General features: G+C 36.3%; 1 protein-coding gene across 1 annotated transcript in view; it reads right to left on the bottom strand.

The window, feature by feature from the left end:
- The window catches only part of eml5 (EMAP like 5), a 106,375-nt gene that overhangs the window by 82,944 nt on the left and 3,702 nt on the right, over positions 1-19,729 (bottom strand). Inside the window, exon 2 of the mRNA XM_073826798.1 lies at positions 3,146-3,305. Coding sequence (XP_073682899.1) covers positions 3,146-3,305 — 160 coding nt within the window. The remainder of the gene's footprint in view (positions 1-3,145; positions 3,306-19,729) is intronic.

The following is a 19,729-nucleotide window of genomic DNA, read 5'->3' as shown; positions in this document are numbered from 1 at the left end:
ACTTCGTTGATCGACCCTTTCAAGTCCTGTTCCGAATGGAACCCATTTTGGAAAACCTCTGTATGACCCTGACCACTGTAGTGTAACTCGGTTTCAGGGTGTTACTGAACCTCTAATAGACTTGGCCATCTTTGTGGAGAGCAACAATTCTAATTCTCAAATCTATAGAGAGTTTTTTGCCATGAGATGCCATGTAGAACATCCAGAGGACCTAATTTTAAAAGCTCTAATCAAGATACACAATTTTGTATGATCCTGTCAAGCAGACAAAAACATAAACATGATGAATAGGACATGTGGCTTTGCATGGTTAAACAACATACTGCTGTTATCACTTAGGGTGTACTCACTTTTGTTGCCAGATATGGACAATAATGGCTGTATGTTGAGTTATTTTCAGAGGACAATAAATCTATACTGCTATACTGTACAAGCTGCACATTGACTATTCTAAAATATATTCAAGTTTCATTTCTATAGTATTGTCCCTTGAGAAGACATACTTAAATGGTTGCTGGAATGTGAGGGGTGTACTCACTTTTGTAAGATACTATATATACTTCCAACCACTAGAACTAAATTGCTAGAAGCTTCTTAAAACCACATTTTTCTCTCAAACTGTGCTCAAATCATACGTAATCTTCCCAAATGCTGTTTGCTGAGGGGACCTCATTAGTTCAGCGTCACTTTGATGTGAGTTTGCTGTTTTCCACCTCCGTCCTATCAAACCTGATGCACTAGTTTTCTTCTGAGGTTGCACCACGCTGGCTGAGGCTAAAACAGAGTGCCTTTAGTCAGTCAGGGATGCTAAACCTTTGATGAATCAGAAGAAAAGTGTTGCTTTAGACTCCCTGGGTCTTTGAGGCAGTGTCTCGCTGCTCCTCTCTTTGCCGTTTCATCCGTCGGTGTGAAATAAATGAGGCCAATTTCCTGCTGAAACTCTACAAATCAATTTCTCAGCTCTGCTGGGGGAGGTGAGGGGTGAATTCTCTCAGATAAAGTGAGAGTGGCAAAGAAATGTGAAATGTCAATCTCTGAGGTACGTTTTTTTTTTCTATCCCTCTATCATCTCCAATGAGTTGGAGTGCTTTTGATAAATTGATACTGTAACCCAACTCTCATCTACTTTAGCTTTTTATTGTGCAATGTTACGAATTCAATATACCACATTTACACTGAAAGCATTACCCATTACCAGTGGTTTACACAGTATGATATTGGCGTTTTTTGTCAAATAAGTCTGGTTGAGGTCCCTGTGCTCCCCTGCTGCTATTAAATCGATATTATAGAACTGATCAGAAATTATGGTTTCAATACTCATTTTCTGCTGGTACTGATATACTAGTACTAGATGTGCTTCAGAATGCAGTATGGGTTGCTGAAAAATGGTCCCTTGGGTTCAAACAAATAGTGCTGCTTTGTTCTGTTTTTTTTTTCACCGTTTGATGTCTCTCACAAAAGTAATGGCAGCACATAATCATAGAGAGCATGGCAACTTGGCATTGGCACTAGTGTGACCTTTTACAAAATGTAATCCCACCGGCAGAAAAATAGTTGACTAAACATTTAGTCAAATTTAATCATTCACTCAATCAATTTGTTCAGAAAAAAATCATTTAGGAATAAAACAAGGGACTGTCTTTATGGGAGAGTCATCAAATTATTCACTTAGTCATTTAGCTCAACAATGCTGATTCATTCAGAAACAAATAAAGAGTCTGGCTTTATAGATGAGTTATTTAAACATTCACTCAATAAATTTGGCCATGGCCTCCCGAGCTCTCTTTTCCCCCCTGTTGTTCTATTGTTTTGGTTTATTCCTGTGTCTCCCCCTTTTGTTCAGTTTGCCTTGGTTTCCGTTCATACACATATTTGGACTCCCCCCTCTCGTTACCTTGATTGTGTACACCTGTCTTGTTAAGTTACCACTCCCCTTTGATTCTGTTTAAATAGTCGTTTACTCCTCATTCCCGCTGTCCGGTCTTAAAGTTACGTCGTGTTTGTTTGTATCTCTTCATTAAATAGTTTGTTTGTTTGTACTCCTGGCTTCCACGTGTGTCCATCTGGCACCTCATCCCCCGCACATTGTGACAGAAACAAGGGACAGTCTTTATGGGAGTGTCATTGAATTATTCACTCAATATTTTAGCTCAAAAATGCTGATTCATTCATAAACAAATTAACTGCCTGTCTTTATAGATGAGTTATGGAATTATTTAATCAATCAATTTGTTAGAAAAAAAAATATTTGATTTGTCTGTCTTTATAGATGAGTTATTAATTCATTCACTCAACCAGTTTGTTCAAAAAATCATTCAGGAATGAAACAAGGGGCTGTCTTTAGGCTGTTACTAATCAGTTCTAAACAAATCAGTAAATGATTCAAGGACTCATTCATAAAGACAGTCCCTTGTTTCATTCCTGAATGATTTTTTGAACAAACTGGTTGAGTGAATGAATCAATAACTCAACTATAAAGACAGACAAATCAATAACTCAACTATAAAGTCAGACACTTAATTTGTTTTAGAATGAATCAGCATTTTTGTGCTAATGGATGAGTGAATAATTCAATGACTCACTCATGAAGACAGTCACTTGTGTTTTGACCAATAATATTCGGGGACTACAACTAACTGTAGTATAATGAGCTATAAAACACTACTTGACTTGTGTTAGATGGGGCAGTTCTTCCTAAGTGCAGCTTCTAGCCATTGTGTTTCTAATTCAACTTCATGAATGATTTAGATTCTAATTGTGCAAATACAGACAGCACAACTAAGTGCAGCTTCTAGCCATTGTCAAACCTCACAATGCTGCTTCACATTCAGTGAGGGAAAGTTTGGCTATGGTATTGAGTTCATCATTTGATGTTATCACTGAGGATTCTGTGTGTTGTTTCTGTCTAGGTGACAACTAGCAGCTCCAGCAGACACAGTTATAGAGTCTGACACGTACTGTCACACTGTGGGAGTCACACCATTGGTGTGTTCACAGATGTGACTTCAACAACTAATAATAAACTTCACAGCACCTTACCCCACCTCATACTGAGAGACGAATCTCATGAGTTCCTAACAATGTCAACTCCTTGATAAAAGAGAAATCTTTCTTATTGCAGTGCGTTATTGCTTAGAACACTCACCTGTCCATCAAGGTCGAAGGCGAGACAGGCGATACCGTGTGTGTGCATGTCTTTCAATATGGACACTGTCTGCACAGTATACGAGTCCCACACACAGATATACGGCTCCTTTCCAACCTGTCCTGTGGCCACCAGCACTCGCTCTGGATGCAGGGCTAAACTGTGGAAAGAGAATTACAATGAAGTTAAGATATTTAACTGCCAATTAACTATTAAAATAGTTGACCACCTTTTCAGGTGGTTTGTATGATTGACTTTATTCAACAATTTCTTGTAGCTTCATAACATTACAGTTAAGCCACAGATGTCACATGGACTATTTTAACAATGTCAGTCACGTTGTTGTCTATGCAGGGTCAAAAAGCTCTCAGATTTCATCAAAAATATCTTAATTTGTGTTCAGAAGATGAACAAAGGTCTTACGGGTTTGGAATAACATGCGGGTAAGTAATTAATAACAGAATTTAAATTTTACTATTCCTTTAACTATTCAATTAATTCCTTTAATTAACAATAACAATAATCTTGTAAAGGTAATGCTTTCTTCCCTCGAGAACTGAGGTTTGTTACTCTAGAGTAACAGAAGAACACGTTAAGTATTTACAATGGGAAAGCACACTTGGAATGCACCGGTCAAAATTCGCTAACTAACAATTCTGCCATTACACTTTCCAGAAATAACATTAAATATTTTGTGATTGTCCTTTTCAAAATCCAGCTTTGAATTCTACAGATAACTGATAAAAAAGCTTTTAAGACGATTATGGACAGAAAAGTAAGTACGAGCTATCACTGATTATCATTTCCCACAGTTAGGAGTGAAAGTGAGAGAAGAGCTTTTAGTTATCAGAGACCCGTGAAGAGATAATCTGGAGAACACACTATCTTCTGCAACCTAAGACTCATGAGGCTCAGATAAAGTCTGTCAGCACAGCATGATCTGTGTGTTTCAGATGTATATGTATTCATTCCATTCCTTCTATATTTTGAAATAAGCTTATATTTTTATCCCACAGCATGTAGCATTATCCATAACAATGCAAGGCACAGACGTGAGGTGAAAAAATCAGGTCATTACGGTTCATGGAGCATTTTTCACTCTTACCATCAGACACAACAACCACCAAATTCATTCAGGCTTGCCTTTACATGCCCTAGGAAATCCCAGAGGCATCCAAATGTTGTGTAACATCCGTCTAGCATTACTACACTCTCTGTCCTTCACATACACATACACTCTTTTCCATATTTATCAGCAGTGTATAGGCAATCGCAAACCAGATGAGAAGCCCAGTGGTTAATCTAATAGCCAAACATGCAAGGGTTCACTTCAAAAATGAACAAAAGTTGCAAAACAGAAAATTATATGTCTATATGTGGAAAACTATGTGAGTGGCGCAGTAGGATTTTGAACAGCCTCCTAAATGGTTTAAAATAAGTTAAATAAAAAAAATTGCACTACTAGACCTTGTGTTGCGCTGCAGGTTTTTTGTGTAAAGGCCTGTAGTAACTGTACACTGACTCTATAAACCATTTGACTGTTAGAAGAGAAGATAATTTCAGCATAACAAAAGTGCTTGTTCCCTGTCAGATTCGGTTTGGTTTGGTTTAGTAGATGTTTCCATGGACTGCATAAGGAATCAAGAAGGGCATTATGTAAACACTAGTCCTTTTTATTGTAAATTTGCATAGTCCTGCCAGTAAGATGTATTTTAATATTCTGCAGCAATATTCACAAGGAAGGCCACTGCTGAGGACAATTAATTAAAAACACAAGCAAAAATACATTATATTGAAGCAATTTAATAGGTCTGAGGTCAAAAGTTTACATCCCCCTTCGAGAATCTGCAAAATGTTATTTTACCAAAATAAGTGGGATTATACAAAATGCATGTTATTGTTTATTTCACATAAAAGATGTTTACATATAGTGCACACGAGAAAACCATAGTTGAATTTATAAAAATGACCCCATTCAAAAGTTTACATCCCCTTGATTCTTAATACTGTGTTGCTACCTGAATGACCCACAGCTGTGTTTTTTGTGAGTCCCTGAGTCCCTTGTTTGTCCTGAACAGTTAAACTGCCTGCTGTTCTTTAGAAAAATCCTTCAGGTCCCACTAATTCTTTGATTTTCCAACATTTTTATGTATTTGAACCCTTTCCAACAATGACTGTATGATTTTGAGATCCATCTTTTCACACTGAGTACAACTGAGGGACTCATATGCAACTATTACCGAAGGTTCAAATGCTCACTGTTGCTTCAGAGTAAAAAACAATGCACTAGGAGCTTTTTGAATGTGAAGATAAAGGTAAATTTAACTTAATTTGTCTTCTGGGAAAATTTAACTATCTTCTGTAGCCTCTGTGTTATAATTCGTGCTGAACGAGATGAGATGATAGACAATATACAAACAAGATATTTAATATTAATCTTCAAGAGGAACAAGGCAGGAACAGGCAAGAACAGAGCTCTTCACACATGTAACACAACATTAAGGACTGACATTGAGCTCAAGATACAAACAGACTTATAAAGGGAAACTAATGATTACATACAGGTGAAGGGAATTTGGACAAACGAGGGCTAAACCAAAGTACAAAGATCAACGGGGGGAGATAATGGGAGAAACCAAGTACCACAGCTCACTTGGCTGCATGTGCGATAAAAAATGTCATAAATATAGCATTAGAGTGTTTTGTCATGCTACACTACTCCTTGTTGGAAATCATAGCTCATTACTGGAAATGCTACACCATTATGAAAACATCATGAGTTACTGCCACGCTACTGTTGCTACTTTTAGCTTCCCTCAACAGTGTTTGAAACTTTAAAGAGCAGAGGGTGTGTTGAGGTGGATGAAATGTTGAAAAGAGGCTGTTTTTTATCAACTCTATGTAAGGAACTTCTATTTGGAGCTCACTGAAAAAGACTTCTTAGGCGCTGTTTGAAGCCACGCTCATCTAGGCCTTTGAATTGTCCAAGAGACACAAATTCACCAACAATTTAACATTGACTATCTGTCAAAATGTCTCCCTGTTCTTGAGGGAGTTCTGGTGCTTGTCTCTCCAGCTCTTGATGGTGTGTGTGTGTGTGTGTGTGTGTGTGTGTGTGTGTGTGTGTGTGTGTGTGTGTGTGTGTGTGTGTGTGTGTTTATATTCAGCAAGAGTTTCCAGCTCCCACAGTCTGAGCACTCAGATGAAGCTTTTTAAGCCTGCCAGGGTGATTGTGCTTGGCAGTGAGGAGGAGTGACTACATTAAAGCCCTGAGGGAGCTGTACCGCTCATGAACATCTCTGTGTGTCTGCCTTGTCTGTCTTTCTTAATCTGCCTCTCTTGCTCCCAGATTTAGAGTTGTGACGTTTGCAAACGAACCGATTCTTTTGAACGTATCCCCTCAAAGAGCCATAAATCCCATCACTACCCAGATTCTCTTTTCTCTTATACCTGTTCCCTCTTTCTACACAAGTACTTGAGCAGTAATTTTGTCAGAACATCGGCTCATGCGTCAACAGCTTCACATGCTGACATGGAAGAGAAGAAATCGTTGAATAAAGTCGTTATTTTTCTATCTTTGCACACAAAAAGTATTTTTACAGCCTTATAAAATTAAGGTTGAACCACTGATGTCACATGGACTATTTTGTTTGTCCTTACTGCCTTTATGGTTCTTGAATGTGTAAGTTGCGTTACTGTCTATGCAGGGTCAGAAAGCTCTCAGATTTCATCAAAATATCTGAATGTGTGTTCCGAAGATGAATGAAGGTCTTACGTGATTGAAACGACATAAGGGTGAGTAAATAATAACAGAATTTTCATTTTGGGGTGAAATAGCCTTTTAACAATAACAACACTGAGAAAGACTGCAGGCTGAGGTCAATTTCAGTTTAGCTAATATAACAATCTTTCCTATTTATGTACCATCATTTTCTCAGCCCATCAATATTACATGAAAAAATCATTATCAAATAACAAAATGCAGTTATAAAATAACAGATACTGATAACCGTACTGTCTTTGAAACTAAAATCATTCTGATAAAGACCTTAGTATTATTTATAATGTTAAATGATCATCAATATGAGTCAAAAGAAACATTTTTGCACTACAGTACATTATTTTATGTTTATATAAATCTGTGCTTCCGTGTGGCTTCCTGCATATCCCTGCTGTGAAGGAACCCTCGAAGCCAGTCAGCAGTCCTTATTCCTCTCTCTGTGGATTACATAATCTCACGTAACTGAAAATAGAGCAAAGGCACTAAGCCACAGCACAGCTCAAGATCTAAGACTTTACTATGTACACAAAAGGCCTATTTCTGTCAAATATTGTTCACAAATCTGTCTAAATCTGTGTTAGTAGGCACTTCTCCTTTGCTAAAATAATCTATCCACCTCGCAGGTGTGGCATATCAAGATGCTGAATTCACAGGCAACTGCTCTGGTGGACATTCCTTCAGTCAGCATGCCAATTGCATGCTCCCTCAAAACTTGCAACATCTGTGACATTGTGCTGTGTGATAAAACTGCACATTTTGGTGGCCTTTTATTGTGGCCAGCCTGGCACACCTGTGCAATAATCATGCTGTCTTATCAGCATCTTGAAATGCCACACCTGTGAATTAGATTTATGAACGATATAGGCCTTTTGTGTACATAGAAAAAGTCTGAGATCTTTGAGTTCAGCTCATGAAAAATGGGGGCAAAAACAAAAGTGTTGTGTTTATAATTTTGGTCAGTGTAGTTTTGTAACAGCTAGATTAGATATTGTGTAAGCCAGCTATTTAGTTTTGTCATTTTTATATAATGTCACACTCAGGGTAAAACATTTATTTTTTCATTAAGGGGCAATTTTTGCCACGTGGAGTTGATTTCTAGGGGCATTTTGTACATTTGTGACATGCTAGAACATGGTATACATTCTTATTTTTTATGTTTTATAAGTAATTTAAATGTAAGTATATTTTTTTTCTAATTCATGTAATTCTTGTAATCTTCAATCAAAAACATTAACTTAGCCTCCTCCTTACAACAGAATAATTCCTTTGATGGACAAAGCCAAGTACAAACCTATTTTTTTTCTCAATCGAGAAGCTGTTTCACTTGACTTGGATATGCATCAAATTAGAAAAGATAAACAGCATAACTTCTTTTTCATGGCAAGTCTAAATATAGTTACCCTTAAATTTTATGTCATCTCAAAATTGTGTCCCTTGCAAGGGAATTAACGTATTTGGCAAAAACTGACCAAACCCCTAGTGTTTGTGATCACAGAAGCAGTTACTAATCTAATGATGATCCAATGACTGGCATATATTCAGACAAGTATGCTAAAACATGGTCTACTGTATCTTTCACAACCTGGAACATAAAACTGACCTGCAAGATGCAGAATTTTTAACCTAGTCTTATGTGGAAACTTTTTCGTACATTTATTAACATCTACACCCTACCCTAAATCTAAACCTACACCTACACCAACACAGTAATTATTGTTGTGCAGTTTGACCAAAAGTACGCTATATTGATGTGCGCATACACATACCATATGTACGTTCATCTGTTTCAGGGGGGAAAAAAATAACACTCTTTTAGCGCCACAGGGTTCTGTTGAAAGTTTTAACAGGTATGTTTTTGTCACGAGACCAGGTTGGGAATTTTGTAGGCTCATGCAAATAAACATACTAATATTCATATTTATTCTTCTCCCCTTTTGTCAGATTGCTGTCATCAGTGTGTTGAATCTGTTCTAAACACAGACAGGGTCAGCTCAAGTGTGGATTACAGCAAGGGTCTATTTAGCCTTCACGACTGCTTAGTAAGTATGTGTTTGCCCCCAGCCTGTCTCATTAGCAGGAAGATGGAGGGATTAACTCCAAATTTCTCATTCAATCCTGCCCAGGGGACAGATGGGTCAAATCTATGTGTTGTCCTCAAAACACACACTTCCAAAAACAGTTTGGCACTTGATCTAAGTGTCTTTCTGTGACCGAGGCTGAGCTGTCAGGGAACAGATTAAAACGTGAATTTGATTTGGAAATGTGAGTGCTTCTTCTCTGTGTGATGTCATTATGCTAGGGTGGTTGCCAGGCTGATGCTATGCAGAGTCGTTTTTACTAGCAATGCACACAGCTCCACAATGTGTTTGTGTTGAAAAATATACATATTTAAACCTTTATAAACCATCCCAGCAGGCACACAACGTCATAAGACATTGATTTTTGGCTAAATTCTGGTTGATGACCAAAATTCAATGTAAAGTCTACATCTAATGACAACGTTATTGTGACGTTCAAAACCGACGTCAGCTGACGTTGATATTTAGTTGTTTTTAGATTGTGTTTTAAAGTAATCAAAATCCAACGTTGGGCCAACGTCTTAGACCAGTGTCATACTGATGTCAAATACTGACATTTAGTCATGAGGTATAGTGACCAAAACCCAACCCTCCTAAACATCATAATGGTAACGTCTGCACAACATAAAATTCTAACTTCAGTAGACATTGAGGTTTTGTTATTTTTAGGTTGTGGCATTAACTAACCAAAATCCATTGTCAAGCCAATGTTTCAAGCTAATGTCATATTAATGTCAAATACTGACATTTAGTCATGAAGTATGGCGACCAAAATGCAATGTCTGTCTTGGATTGTGACGTCAACCCCATTTTCATTTTCAACCAAAACGCAATGTCTGTTAAACGCTGGAGGTTGGCATCAATCTGCTGTTGGATTCTAACATCAACCCAATTTTCATTTTCAATCAAAACACAAAGTCTGTCCAACATTGGAGGTTGACATCAATCTGACATTGGATTCTGGCATCAACCTGATTTTTTTTCAACCAAAACACAACGTATGTCCAACGTTGGAGGTTGACGTTAATCTGACGCTGGATTCTGACTCCAACCCCATTTTCATTTTCAATCAAAACACAACGTCTGTCCAACGTTGGAAGTTGGTGTTAATCTTATGCTGGATTCCACCAAAATGCAAAGTCTGTCCAACATTGGAGGTTGACATCAATCTGACATTGGATTCTGGCATCAACCTGATTTTTTTTTTCAACCAAAACACAACATATGTCCAACGTTGGAGGTTGATGTTAATCTGACGTTGGATTCTGACTCCAACCCCATTTTCATTTTCAACCAAAACACAACGTCTGTCCAACATTGGAGGTTGACATCAATCTGACATTGGATTCTGGCATCAACCTGATTTTTTTTTTCAACCAAAACACAACATATGTCCAACGTTGGAGGTTGACGTTAATCTGACGTTGGATTCTGACTCCAACCCCATTTTCATTTTCAACCAAAACACAACGTCTGTCCAACATTGGAGGTTGACATCAATCTGACATTGGATTCTGGCATCAACCTGATTTTTTTTCAACCAAAACATAACATATGTCCAACGTTGGAGGTTGACGTTAATCTGACGTTGGATTCTGACTCCAACCCCATTTTCACTTTCAACCAAAACACAACATCTGTCCAACGTTGGAAGTTGGTGTTAAATTTATGTTGGATTCAACCAAAATGCAAAGTCTGTCCAACATTGGAGGTTGACATCAATCTGACATTAGATTCTGGCATCAACCTGATTTTTTTTTTCAACCAAAACACAACATATGTCCAACGTTGGAGGTTGACGTTAATCTGACGCTGGATTCTGACTCCAACCCCATTTTCATTTTCAATCAAAACACAACGTCTGTCCAACGTTGGAAGTTGGTGTTAATCTTATGCTGGATTCCACCAAAATGCAAAGTCTGTCCAACATTGGAGGTTGACATCAATCTGACATTGGATTCTGGCATCAACCTGATTTTTTTTTCAACCAAAACACAACATATGTCCAACGTTGGAGGTTGATGTTAATCTGACGTTGGATTATGACTCCAACCCCATTTTCATTTTCAACCAAAACACAACGTCTGTCCAACGTTGGAGGTTGACGTTAATCTGACGTTGGATTCTGACTCCAACCCCATTTTCACTTTCAACCAAAACACAACGTCTGTCCAACGTTGGAAGTTGGTGTTAAACTTATGTTGGATTCAACCAAAATGCAAAGTCTGTCCAACATTGGAGGTTGACATCAATCTGACATTAGATTCTGGCATCAACCTGATTTTTTTTTTTCAACCAAAACACAACATATGTCCAACGTTGGAGGTTGACGTTAATCTGACGTTGGATTCTGACTCCAACCCCATTTTCACTTTCAACCAAAACACAACGTCTGTCCAACGTTGGAAGTTGGTGTTAAACTTATGTTGGATTCAACCAAAATGCAAAGTCTGTCCAACATTGGAGGTTGACATCAATCTGACATTAGATTCTGGCATCAACCTGATTTTTTTTTTCAACCAAAACACAACGTCTGTCCAACATTGGAGGTTGACATCAATCTGACATTGGATTCTGGCATCAACCTGATTTTTTTTCAACCAAAACATAACATATGTCCAACGTTGGAGGTTGACGTTAATCTGACGTTGGATTCTGACTCCAACCCCATTTTCACTTTCAACCAAAACACAACGTCTGTCCAACGTTGGAAGTTGGTGTTAAACTTATGTTGGATTCAACCAAAACGCAATGTCTGTCCTACGTTGGAGGTTTGTGTCAATCTGACTTTGGATTCTGACGTCAACCCCATTTTCATGTTCAACCAAAACGCAACGTCTGTCCAACATTGGAGGTTGACGTTAATCTGACGTTGGATTCTGACTCCAACCCCATTTTCATTTTCAACCAAACCACAACGTCTGTCCAATGTCAGAAGTTGGTGTTAATCTTATGTTGGATTTAACCAAAACGCAATGTCTGTCCTACGTTGGAGGTTGGCATCAATCTACATTAGATTCTGGCATCAACCTGATTTTTATTTTCAATCAAAACACAACATCTGTCCAACATTGGAGGTTGACATCAATCTGACATTGGATTCTGGCATCAACCCATATATGTATATATGCTAGTCTTGCGAAAACCAAGTTTTGTTTACAGCTAAGGAAAATCAGTCTCCTCTTTGCTTATATTAAAATCCTCCAACATTTTTCTTAACAAATCCTTCTTTTGTACATCTAATTCGGACCGCTGTTTTGTTTTGCATTCTCCTCTGCACTTCCGTGTTCATCACCGTGTTTGCCTACGTCCTACGCCATACACTAAAACACCAATCTCTCTTGTAAATGTGCGTATGACATAAATCACATAACTGAAAAGTATAGTGCTTCTAATGGTATCAGTAAAGTCCTACATCCAAGTCATGTAAATTCAATCATTACTTAACAAGAACTACTTGCTCTCTAGATGCTTTCCAGATACAAACTGTACAAATATGAGCGTGTGCTCCTTAGTGACTATAGCTAGTTAGAGATCTCTCTGCATATAAATGCTGTGATTTTCTGCTTTGATTTGATATGATCAGATGCCACAAACCCACACACTACGTGGGCCCAGAGGAACTTACTCTCTGTAGTATTTCATCAGACGATGACCTGCCAATTTCAGCTCAAACATCTGAATGTTTAATGAATGATACGAAAATATGGAGCTGGAGCTTTAGCTTTTTGTAAATGTGAAAATAACTGCTTTTAAGCAGTCAATTTTAGTTTATTATATGACATTTGAGTAAAACATGTTATTAAACAAGGGAAAAAATCCTGCCCAAATAACGAAATGTTGTTTACAGCAATGTTAATTTTTTACTATCATTGAGATTCTAAACTTCAGTTAAAGTCATTTTTATTAGTTATTGTTTTGTTTTTTTTATTTTAGTGTAACAGTGCCCTTGTTGCACATTACATGTACCTTAATGAATTATTACTAAGAGTAAATTATGCATAATTTACCCAAACCTACAAAATCTTACTGGAAAATATGGTCAGTTGGGAATGTTTTTTTCCCTCACATAAAATACCTGATCATGCAGATTCCTATTGGAACATCGAGCAATGGTAAATATGATCACACATTTAGTCAGAGAGGTGTTTTGACATATAAATCGCTCTTTATGAGGCCGAATATTAAATCTGCCTCTCAGTGACCAAGTACAAGTCACAATACATACAAATATGCCCTCAGATAACCTCTTTAATTTAATGACTACATCCAGTAAACCATCAAAATCTCCTTTCTTATGTCGCTCTAAAAGATCTAGCTCTCCCTTGATTTCCTCTTTCTTCAGCATTACCTTTCTATTAGCTGATGAGCTCGTTTAGTAAGTGGAATGCTGTCACTGCGCCGTTCCTGTGATGTACAGCCTGCCGTTACCCTAGCCCATTAGCTAATGGGTCCGGTGGAGGCCTTTAGTGGGTGGACAGGCCAACAGTGCAGGACTGCAGCGCTGCTGGACAGAGTCTATCACTGAAGGAAGACTGCTTGAGTGGGCAGGTGGGTGGAAGCATTTAGCCGCAGCAGAGAAACGCTAACTAACGGCAGAAAGCTTCAGGGTGAGAAACAGAAGCTTGTCATGGTAACAAGACGAAGAGTGGGAAGTGAAATGTAAAGTTGGACAGCTGGAGTCTGCAGTGCCACCTGACAGAGATCAGCTCACATACAAGGTCTGTTTAATAGACCGGAGTTGTAATGAAGCAGCAGATGTAACAAACCAGCGTTTCCTGCATGAAAGGCTTTGCAGTGCCACAGCTAAAGAATCAATATATTAAAAAAAAGTCACCAAAATGTAAAAGATAATTTTGACTTTAATCTCGCAATTCTGACTTTTTCTCTTAAAACTGCACATGTAAACTTACAAATGCGAGTTATAAATGTCATAATTGTGGGATATAAACTCATTATTGCAAGAAAAAAAGTCTAAATTGTGAGACTGCAAAAAAAGTAAGAATTGCAAAATTATAAAGTCACAACTGTATGATATAAACTCACAATTCTGACCTTATTCTCACAATTCTGAGTTCATATCTCACAATTATGACATAATAACTTGCAAGTTTGTGTCCCACAATTTCTTTTCTCAGAATTGTGAGAAAAATCGTAATTGCGAGTTATAAAGTCCAATTCTGACAGGAAAAAAAGCTCACAATTCTCACAATTTTAGTTTACATCCCAAGTTTACATCCCACAATTCTGATTTAATAACATGCAATTGCAAATTTATATCATACCATTCTGATTTGTAACTCAATTGTGAGTTTTTAAAATTGAAATTTAAGAAAAAAAGTCAGAATTGTGAGTAATTGTCTTTTTTATTCAGTGCCAGAAGTGGGTTTCCATAATTAACTGCACAGTTTATACTATTAAAACAATTTTTTTTTTGTTTTTGAAAGATGTCTCTTATGCTCACCAACACTGCATTTACTTGATTAAAAATATAGTAAACATTGTAAAATATTATTACAATTTAAAATGAATAAATAATAACAAATTAACTGTTTTCTGCTTTAATATATTTTAAAATGTCTTTTTTATTCCTGTGATGACAATTCTGGATAGAAATTCAAAGTAACAGAATTTACTTGAAATAGATTGTTGTCTCCTTGATGAAAAAAGTATTAATTTCTTAAATAAATATAAATAAAATTTACTGACAAACTTTTGAACACATTTGCTAAGAAAAAACTTGCAAATTAAATAATTTAAAGATATTATTGTGTCAGATGAGTAAATTATTGAATAGACATCAGTAAATATAATGTTTGTTTGCATTAACAAACAAAATAAAATATTATAAATGTGCTGTATGAGTCAGAGGGAATATTATCACATAGCTAATTTTAATCATGTTAAAAGTTTTGTGCTTCAGACTCACCCGCTTTTCGAGTCACACATTGGAACAAACATTTCTTAAAGCTTTTATGGCTCTTAGCGACAGGAACCTCCGACGATGTATTGTAATCGTTTTATGAGCAGCAGCCACGATTTAAGCAGTTACCGCACAGATTTATTAACAACCAAAAGCACATTTCACTAAGCGCATGTCAGAGTGTTGTAAACATGATCAAGATCATTTAAAATAGGCTATAAGGGAGCTGTACGATCCATAAAATACAGAGAAAGGCTATAAATAAAGAAAAAAATCCAGAAAATGCGTGTAGTATAGCCTGCGCAGGTAAAAAATACAATTATGTGTAAAATGTCTTGGTAAACTATGTCTGATATGAAAACTACGCTAGTCATTGTCCCATAAAATGACAAATAGCAAATAACACATATGTGACCCTGGACCACAAAACCAGTCATAAGGTTAAATTTGACAAAACTGAGATTTATACATCATATGAAAGCTCAATAAATAAGCTTTCTATTGATGTATGGTTTGTTAGGATAGGACAGTATTTGGCCGAGATACATCTATTTGAAATCAGAAATCTGAGGATGCAAAAAAATCAGAAAGACTGAGAAAATCACCTTTAAAGTTGTCCAAATTAGGTTCTTAACAATGCATATTACAAATCAAAAATTACATTTTGATATGTTTACAGTAGGAATTTTACAAAAAATCTTCATGGAACATGAACTTTACTTAATTTCTTAATGATTTTTGGCATAAAAGAAAAATCAAAAATTTTGACCCATACAATGTATTTTTGGCTATTGCTACAAATATACCCCAGCGACTTAAGACTGGTTTTGTGCTCCAGGGTCACATATAGTAGCCTATTTTCATTACGTTTCATTTATTTTGTTTTGGTAAAGTAAAATGTGACCTTGTATGTAAAACTAAGAAAGTTATTGAAATTTGTTTATTTTTAAACAAATAAATCTGTTGTTTGATTTTCAGTTTCATGTTTTAATTTTTGTTCAAAATATCGTGATACGTATCGTATCGTGAACCCAATATCGCGATACGTACCGTATCGTGACCTAGGCATATCGTTACACCCCTACTAAACTCACAGCACATGCAATAAATGAGTTCACTGCATTCATTCATTCACTGTAAACTGAGACGTTCCGAGGTGCGGAAAACACCGGATCACGAACTGATCACCTGAATGAAGTGCAGGCTTCGCTTTGTAACGTACAGCAAAAACAGACTTGATGAAGCGATTAAGCCATATTGTGCTTTCGGCTTTAGTTTGTCTGACAGATACTGTGTCAAAACATAATGGCCCAAAAACAACTTTCATTGCATATTGTCATGTGACCACGGTAATATCGAGACAGTTTTGCTATCGCAATATCACAATATTGATAATATCATTACATCCCTAATGATAACTTCATATTACATTTCACATTCACAACACTTTAACTGTTAACTGTCAAATAATGCAGAAAAAAATACCAGTCCATTATGAGCAGATGTCAACAAGAAGTCACAGCTTATGCACCAGTCGAGAAACTGCCATTGAGATAAATGGGACTGAATAGCTCTCTCCAGGTGTTACAGATGTCTGCAATGACTAGCTATAGCAAGCAGCAAATCATGGTTTCAAGAGTGTGTCTAACTTTATTCCTTCCCCAATCAATTGGCTGCAAAGTGCCTGAAATTTATTCATGAAGTATGTCTTTATTCATAGTACAAGCTATCAAATGTGATTTTTCTCACATAAACAAAATGGCTACTGACTCTGTTCTGTCCAAACTCCCTGCTTCAGTATGAAACATGTCAACACAGGAAAGAAACTGCACTCACTAAATCAATTCATAAAGTCTGTGAAAAGACAAAACATCTCAGTTTAGATTGGAGATTCAGTCAATCAACAAACCAGAAAAGGTCAACATCACTGAAGAGGAAGCCTAAGATGTTTTTATTAGGCCAAATACTCAAATAAAAGACATTTTATAGACTTTAGTCATGAAGAAGCAGTGTTTAATTTGACATAAATGAAAACAAGACTGTGAGCTACAGAAGTGCAGTCCACTCAATATGTGTTGTGGAAGATGTCGATTATTCAGTTGACAAAACAGACATATTGAACTTTCATCCCTCAGAGTCTCATTTTTGTTTGTGTCAAATGACTTGACCCTGTTGAAAAACTGCCTGAATTTCCATTTGACTTTTTTTTTGTACTTTCTGTTTTTGTCTTCTAATCAACTCAGTTTTTACTTGATTTTGATTGCAGGTCTGTATGTAAGCCTATTTCCGCCCTGAATAAAAAATAAAAAAGGTAATTGCGACTTTTTATCTCACAATCGCAAGTTTACATCTCGCAGTTCTGACTTTTTTTCTCAGAATTGCATCATATAAACCCAAAATTCAGAAATTGTGAGTTATAAAGTCAGAACTGCGGGATATAAACACAATTGGGAGAAACAAAGTCAGAATTGTGAGATATAATTGTGAGACTTTTTTTTCAGAACTGTGAGATATAATATAGCAATTGTGAGTTATAAAGTACAGTTCTGAGGAGAACAAAAAAAGACTGATATGTTCACTTTATTTCTCATAATTGTGAGTTTACATCTCGGAATTCTGACTTTATAACTCGCAATTGTGATTTGTGAGATATACATTTTGTCAGATAACAAGTCATAATAACCTTTTTTTATTATTATTCAGTGGTGGAAATGGGCTTCCATAAGTCTGAGACAGCAAGCAGGGAATATTTTTGTTAACTAAACCTAAAACTATTAAACCTTTTTGTTTATTAAAATTATTCTGAAATAAAATATACATATTAGATGAAAATGTAAAACTAAATAAAAATGTAAAAAGTTGCCCTGGCAATCAACATTAAGTTAATGCCATAAACCTATTAACTGAAAATTAAATTAAATTAAATTAAATTAAATTAAATTAAATTAAAAATAGTATTAAAAATATTAAAATAAAATACAAATTAAATAAATAGTACAGTTAAAATAATAATAATAATAATAATAATAATAATAATAATAACAATAATAATAATAATGACAAAAGCATATAATAAAACAACAAAAAATCACAATAAAACTTAAATTAACACAATATACTAATAAAAAGGTAACAGTATATAAATAATACTACAATAAAACTGGGCGGCAGGATGGTATGTTACATGTGGGTTCATTGTGTCATGCTGCCTGCACACACAAGCACACACTGACACACACACACACACACACACACACACACACACATTCTGGATGTTGTCCAAATCAGGTCAGAGCAGCTACTGCAGCAGTCACCTTGCTTGCCCTTGTTGTGGATTACCAGGAAGGAAAGGATTAGCACATTTCCAAAAGTCAGTATTTATCTTGCTCGCCTTGGCTTCTATAGAGCAAGCTAAATCCTGACAACCAGTAACACCTCATGCTCAGCACCTGTCTGCAAAAAAAAAAAAAAAAATGTCCAAGTGTGCCAGATACTAACAGGTGTCACAACTGCAAATGTTGTTGGGTGAAGCAAAATAACTGTTGTTAGCTACTATGCAATATGTCACCTTAGTTTACCTTGGTTGTGTCATATGACTGAACTGATGAAGCCTGTTGTTTAATCTCTCAGTGTTTTCTAATGCAACCGAATTTTGCCCTGCTATAAAAATTAAGGGATAAAAATGGGCTACAATAGGATCAGACATTAGAAATGTAATCCAATGGAGACCACGTGTCGTGTACGGACTGATCAACCTCTGAAGAGCTGCATTTGCTTGGATTTCTAGCAGTTTTTTCCAGTGCTTTCCAGCCGTATAACCCCCCTGGCTTTTACAAATGTTCAGTTCCACTTGATGGTACTCTGAAGATAGCAGAGGAAGTTTTTGCAGTCACGCTCTGTGATTTCAAAAGAGGCTCTTATGATTTGGACTCATTTTTCATGTAAAGCAGGCTTTAAAAATAGCATAACGTTCCTATAAACAGTCAAGTCATTGAGATAATTATTGATCATACAAATAGCAGATAGCTTCTCTGAAATGAACTGCAAAAACACATTTGCAGAAAAATCTTTCTATATTCGTTTTAAAAATCGTTAGTAACTGCATTTGGGGTTGTGCATTATGTGAATTTACCATGAATACGGAATAGGAATAATTTTCTAATATCTTTGAGGTCACATGTGGATCATTCAGTATGAACTTTTGGATTTTGAAGAAAGATAGACATGTATTTAGTGATGAAAGCCAAAATATTAATTGTCATGGATGAATATTTTCTGAGTAGTCCACTGTTTTGTATAGGCAAAATGGCGATGTAGAGCCAAATTCAAGGGGGCAAAAATGACTTCACAAAGATGGCAGCATCCTTATCTTATTTTTACACAAAGATTGGTAGGTCCGTTAGTAAAATCAGTTGACTTTACCAATTTTGTTGCATTATGTGCCAATGGTGACTATTCAAAAATGGATAAAAGCACTTTTCAAGTTTTTCAAGTACAAAGTTTGCATGACTGTAACTCGAGAAGTATTGAAGATATCTTAATGGCTTTTTAGATGTTGGTTCTAAACAAACTTCTTTTTTGGCTTCTTCATTTTTAGGGCCCTGTATGGTTTGGTTCCAGAGATATTGGAATTTCAAAATGGCTCCAGGAGTAAATCGTGAAATTGTAGACAGTTTCAGTGGTCGAAAAACAAATGTGGGTCATTTTGCAAAAATATGATACTACTTTTCTTTTAAAGAGGAATGTCTCAAGAACAAATAATGTTGAAACTAGAGATGCATCTCATTTTCTTTTGTCAAAAC

This window comes from Garra rufa, chromosome 21 (assembly GCF_049309525.1).
Source record: "Garra rufa chromosome 21, GarRuf1.0, whole genome shotgun sequence".
NCBI classification, from domain to species: Eukaryota; Metazoa; Chordata; class Actinopteri; order Cypriniformes; family Cyprinidae; genus Garra; species Garra rufa.
The sequence above is the reverse complement of the archived record's forward strand: the minus strand, read 5'-3'. Positions and strand labels throughout refer to the sequence as shown.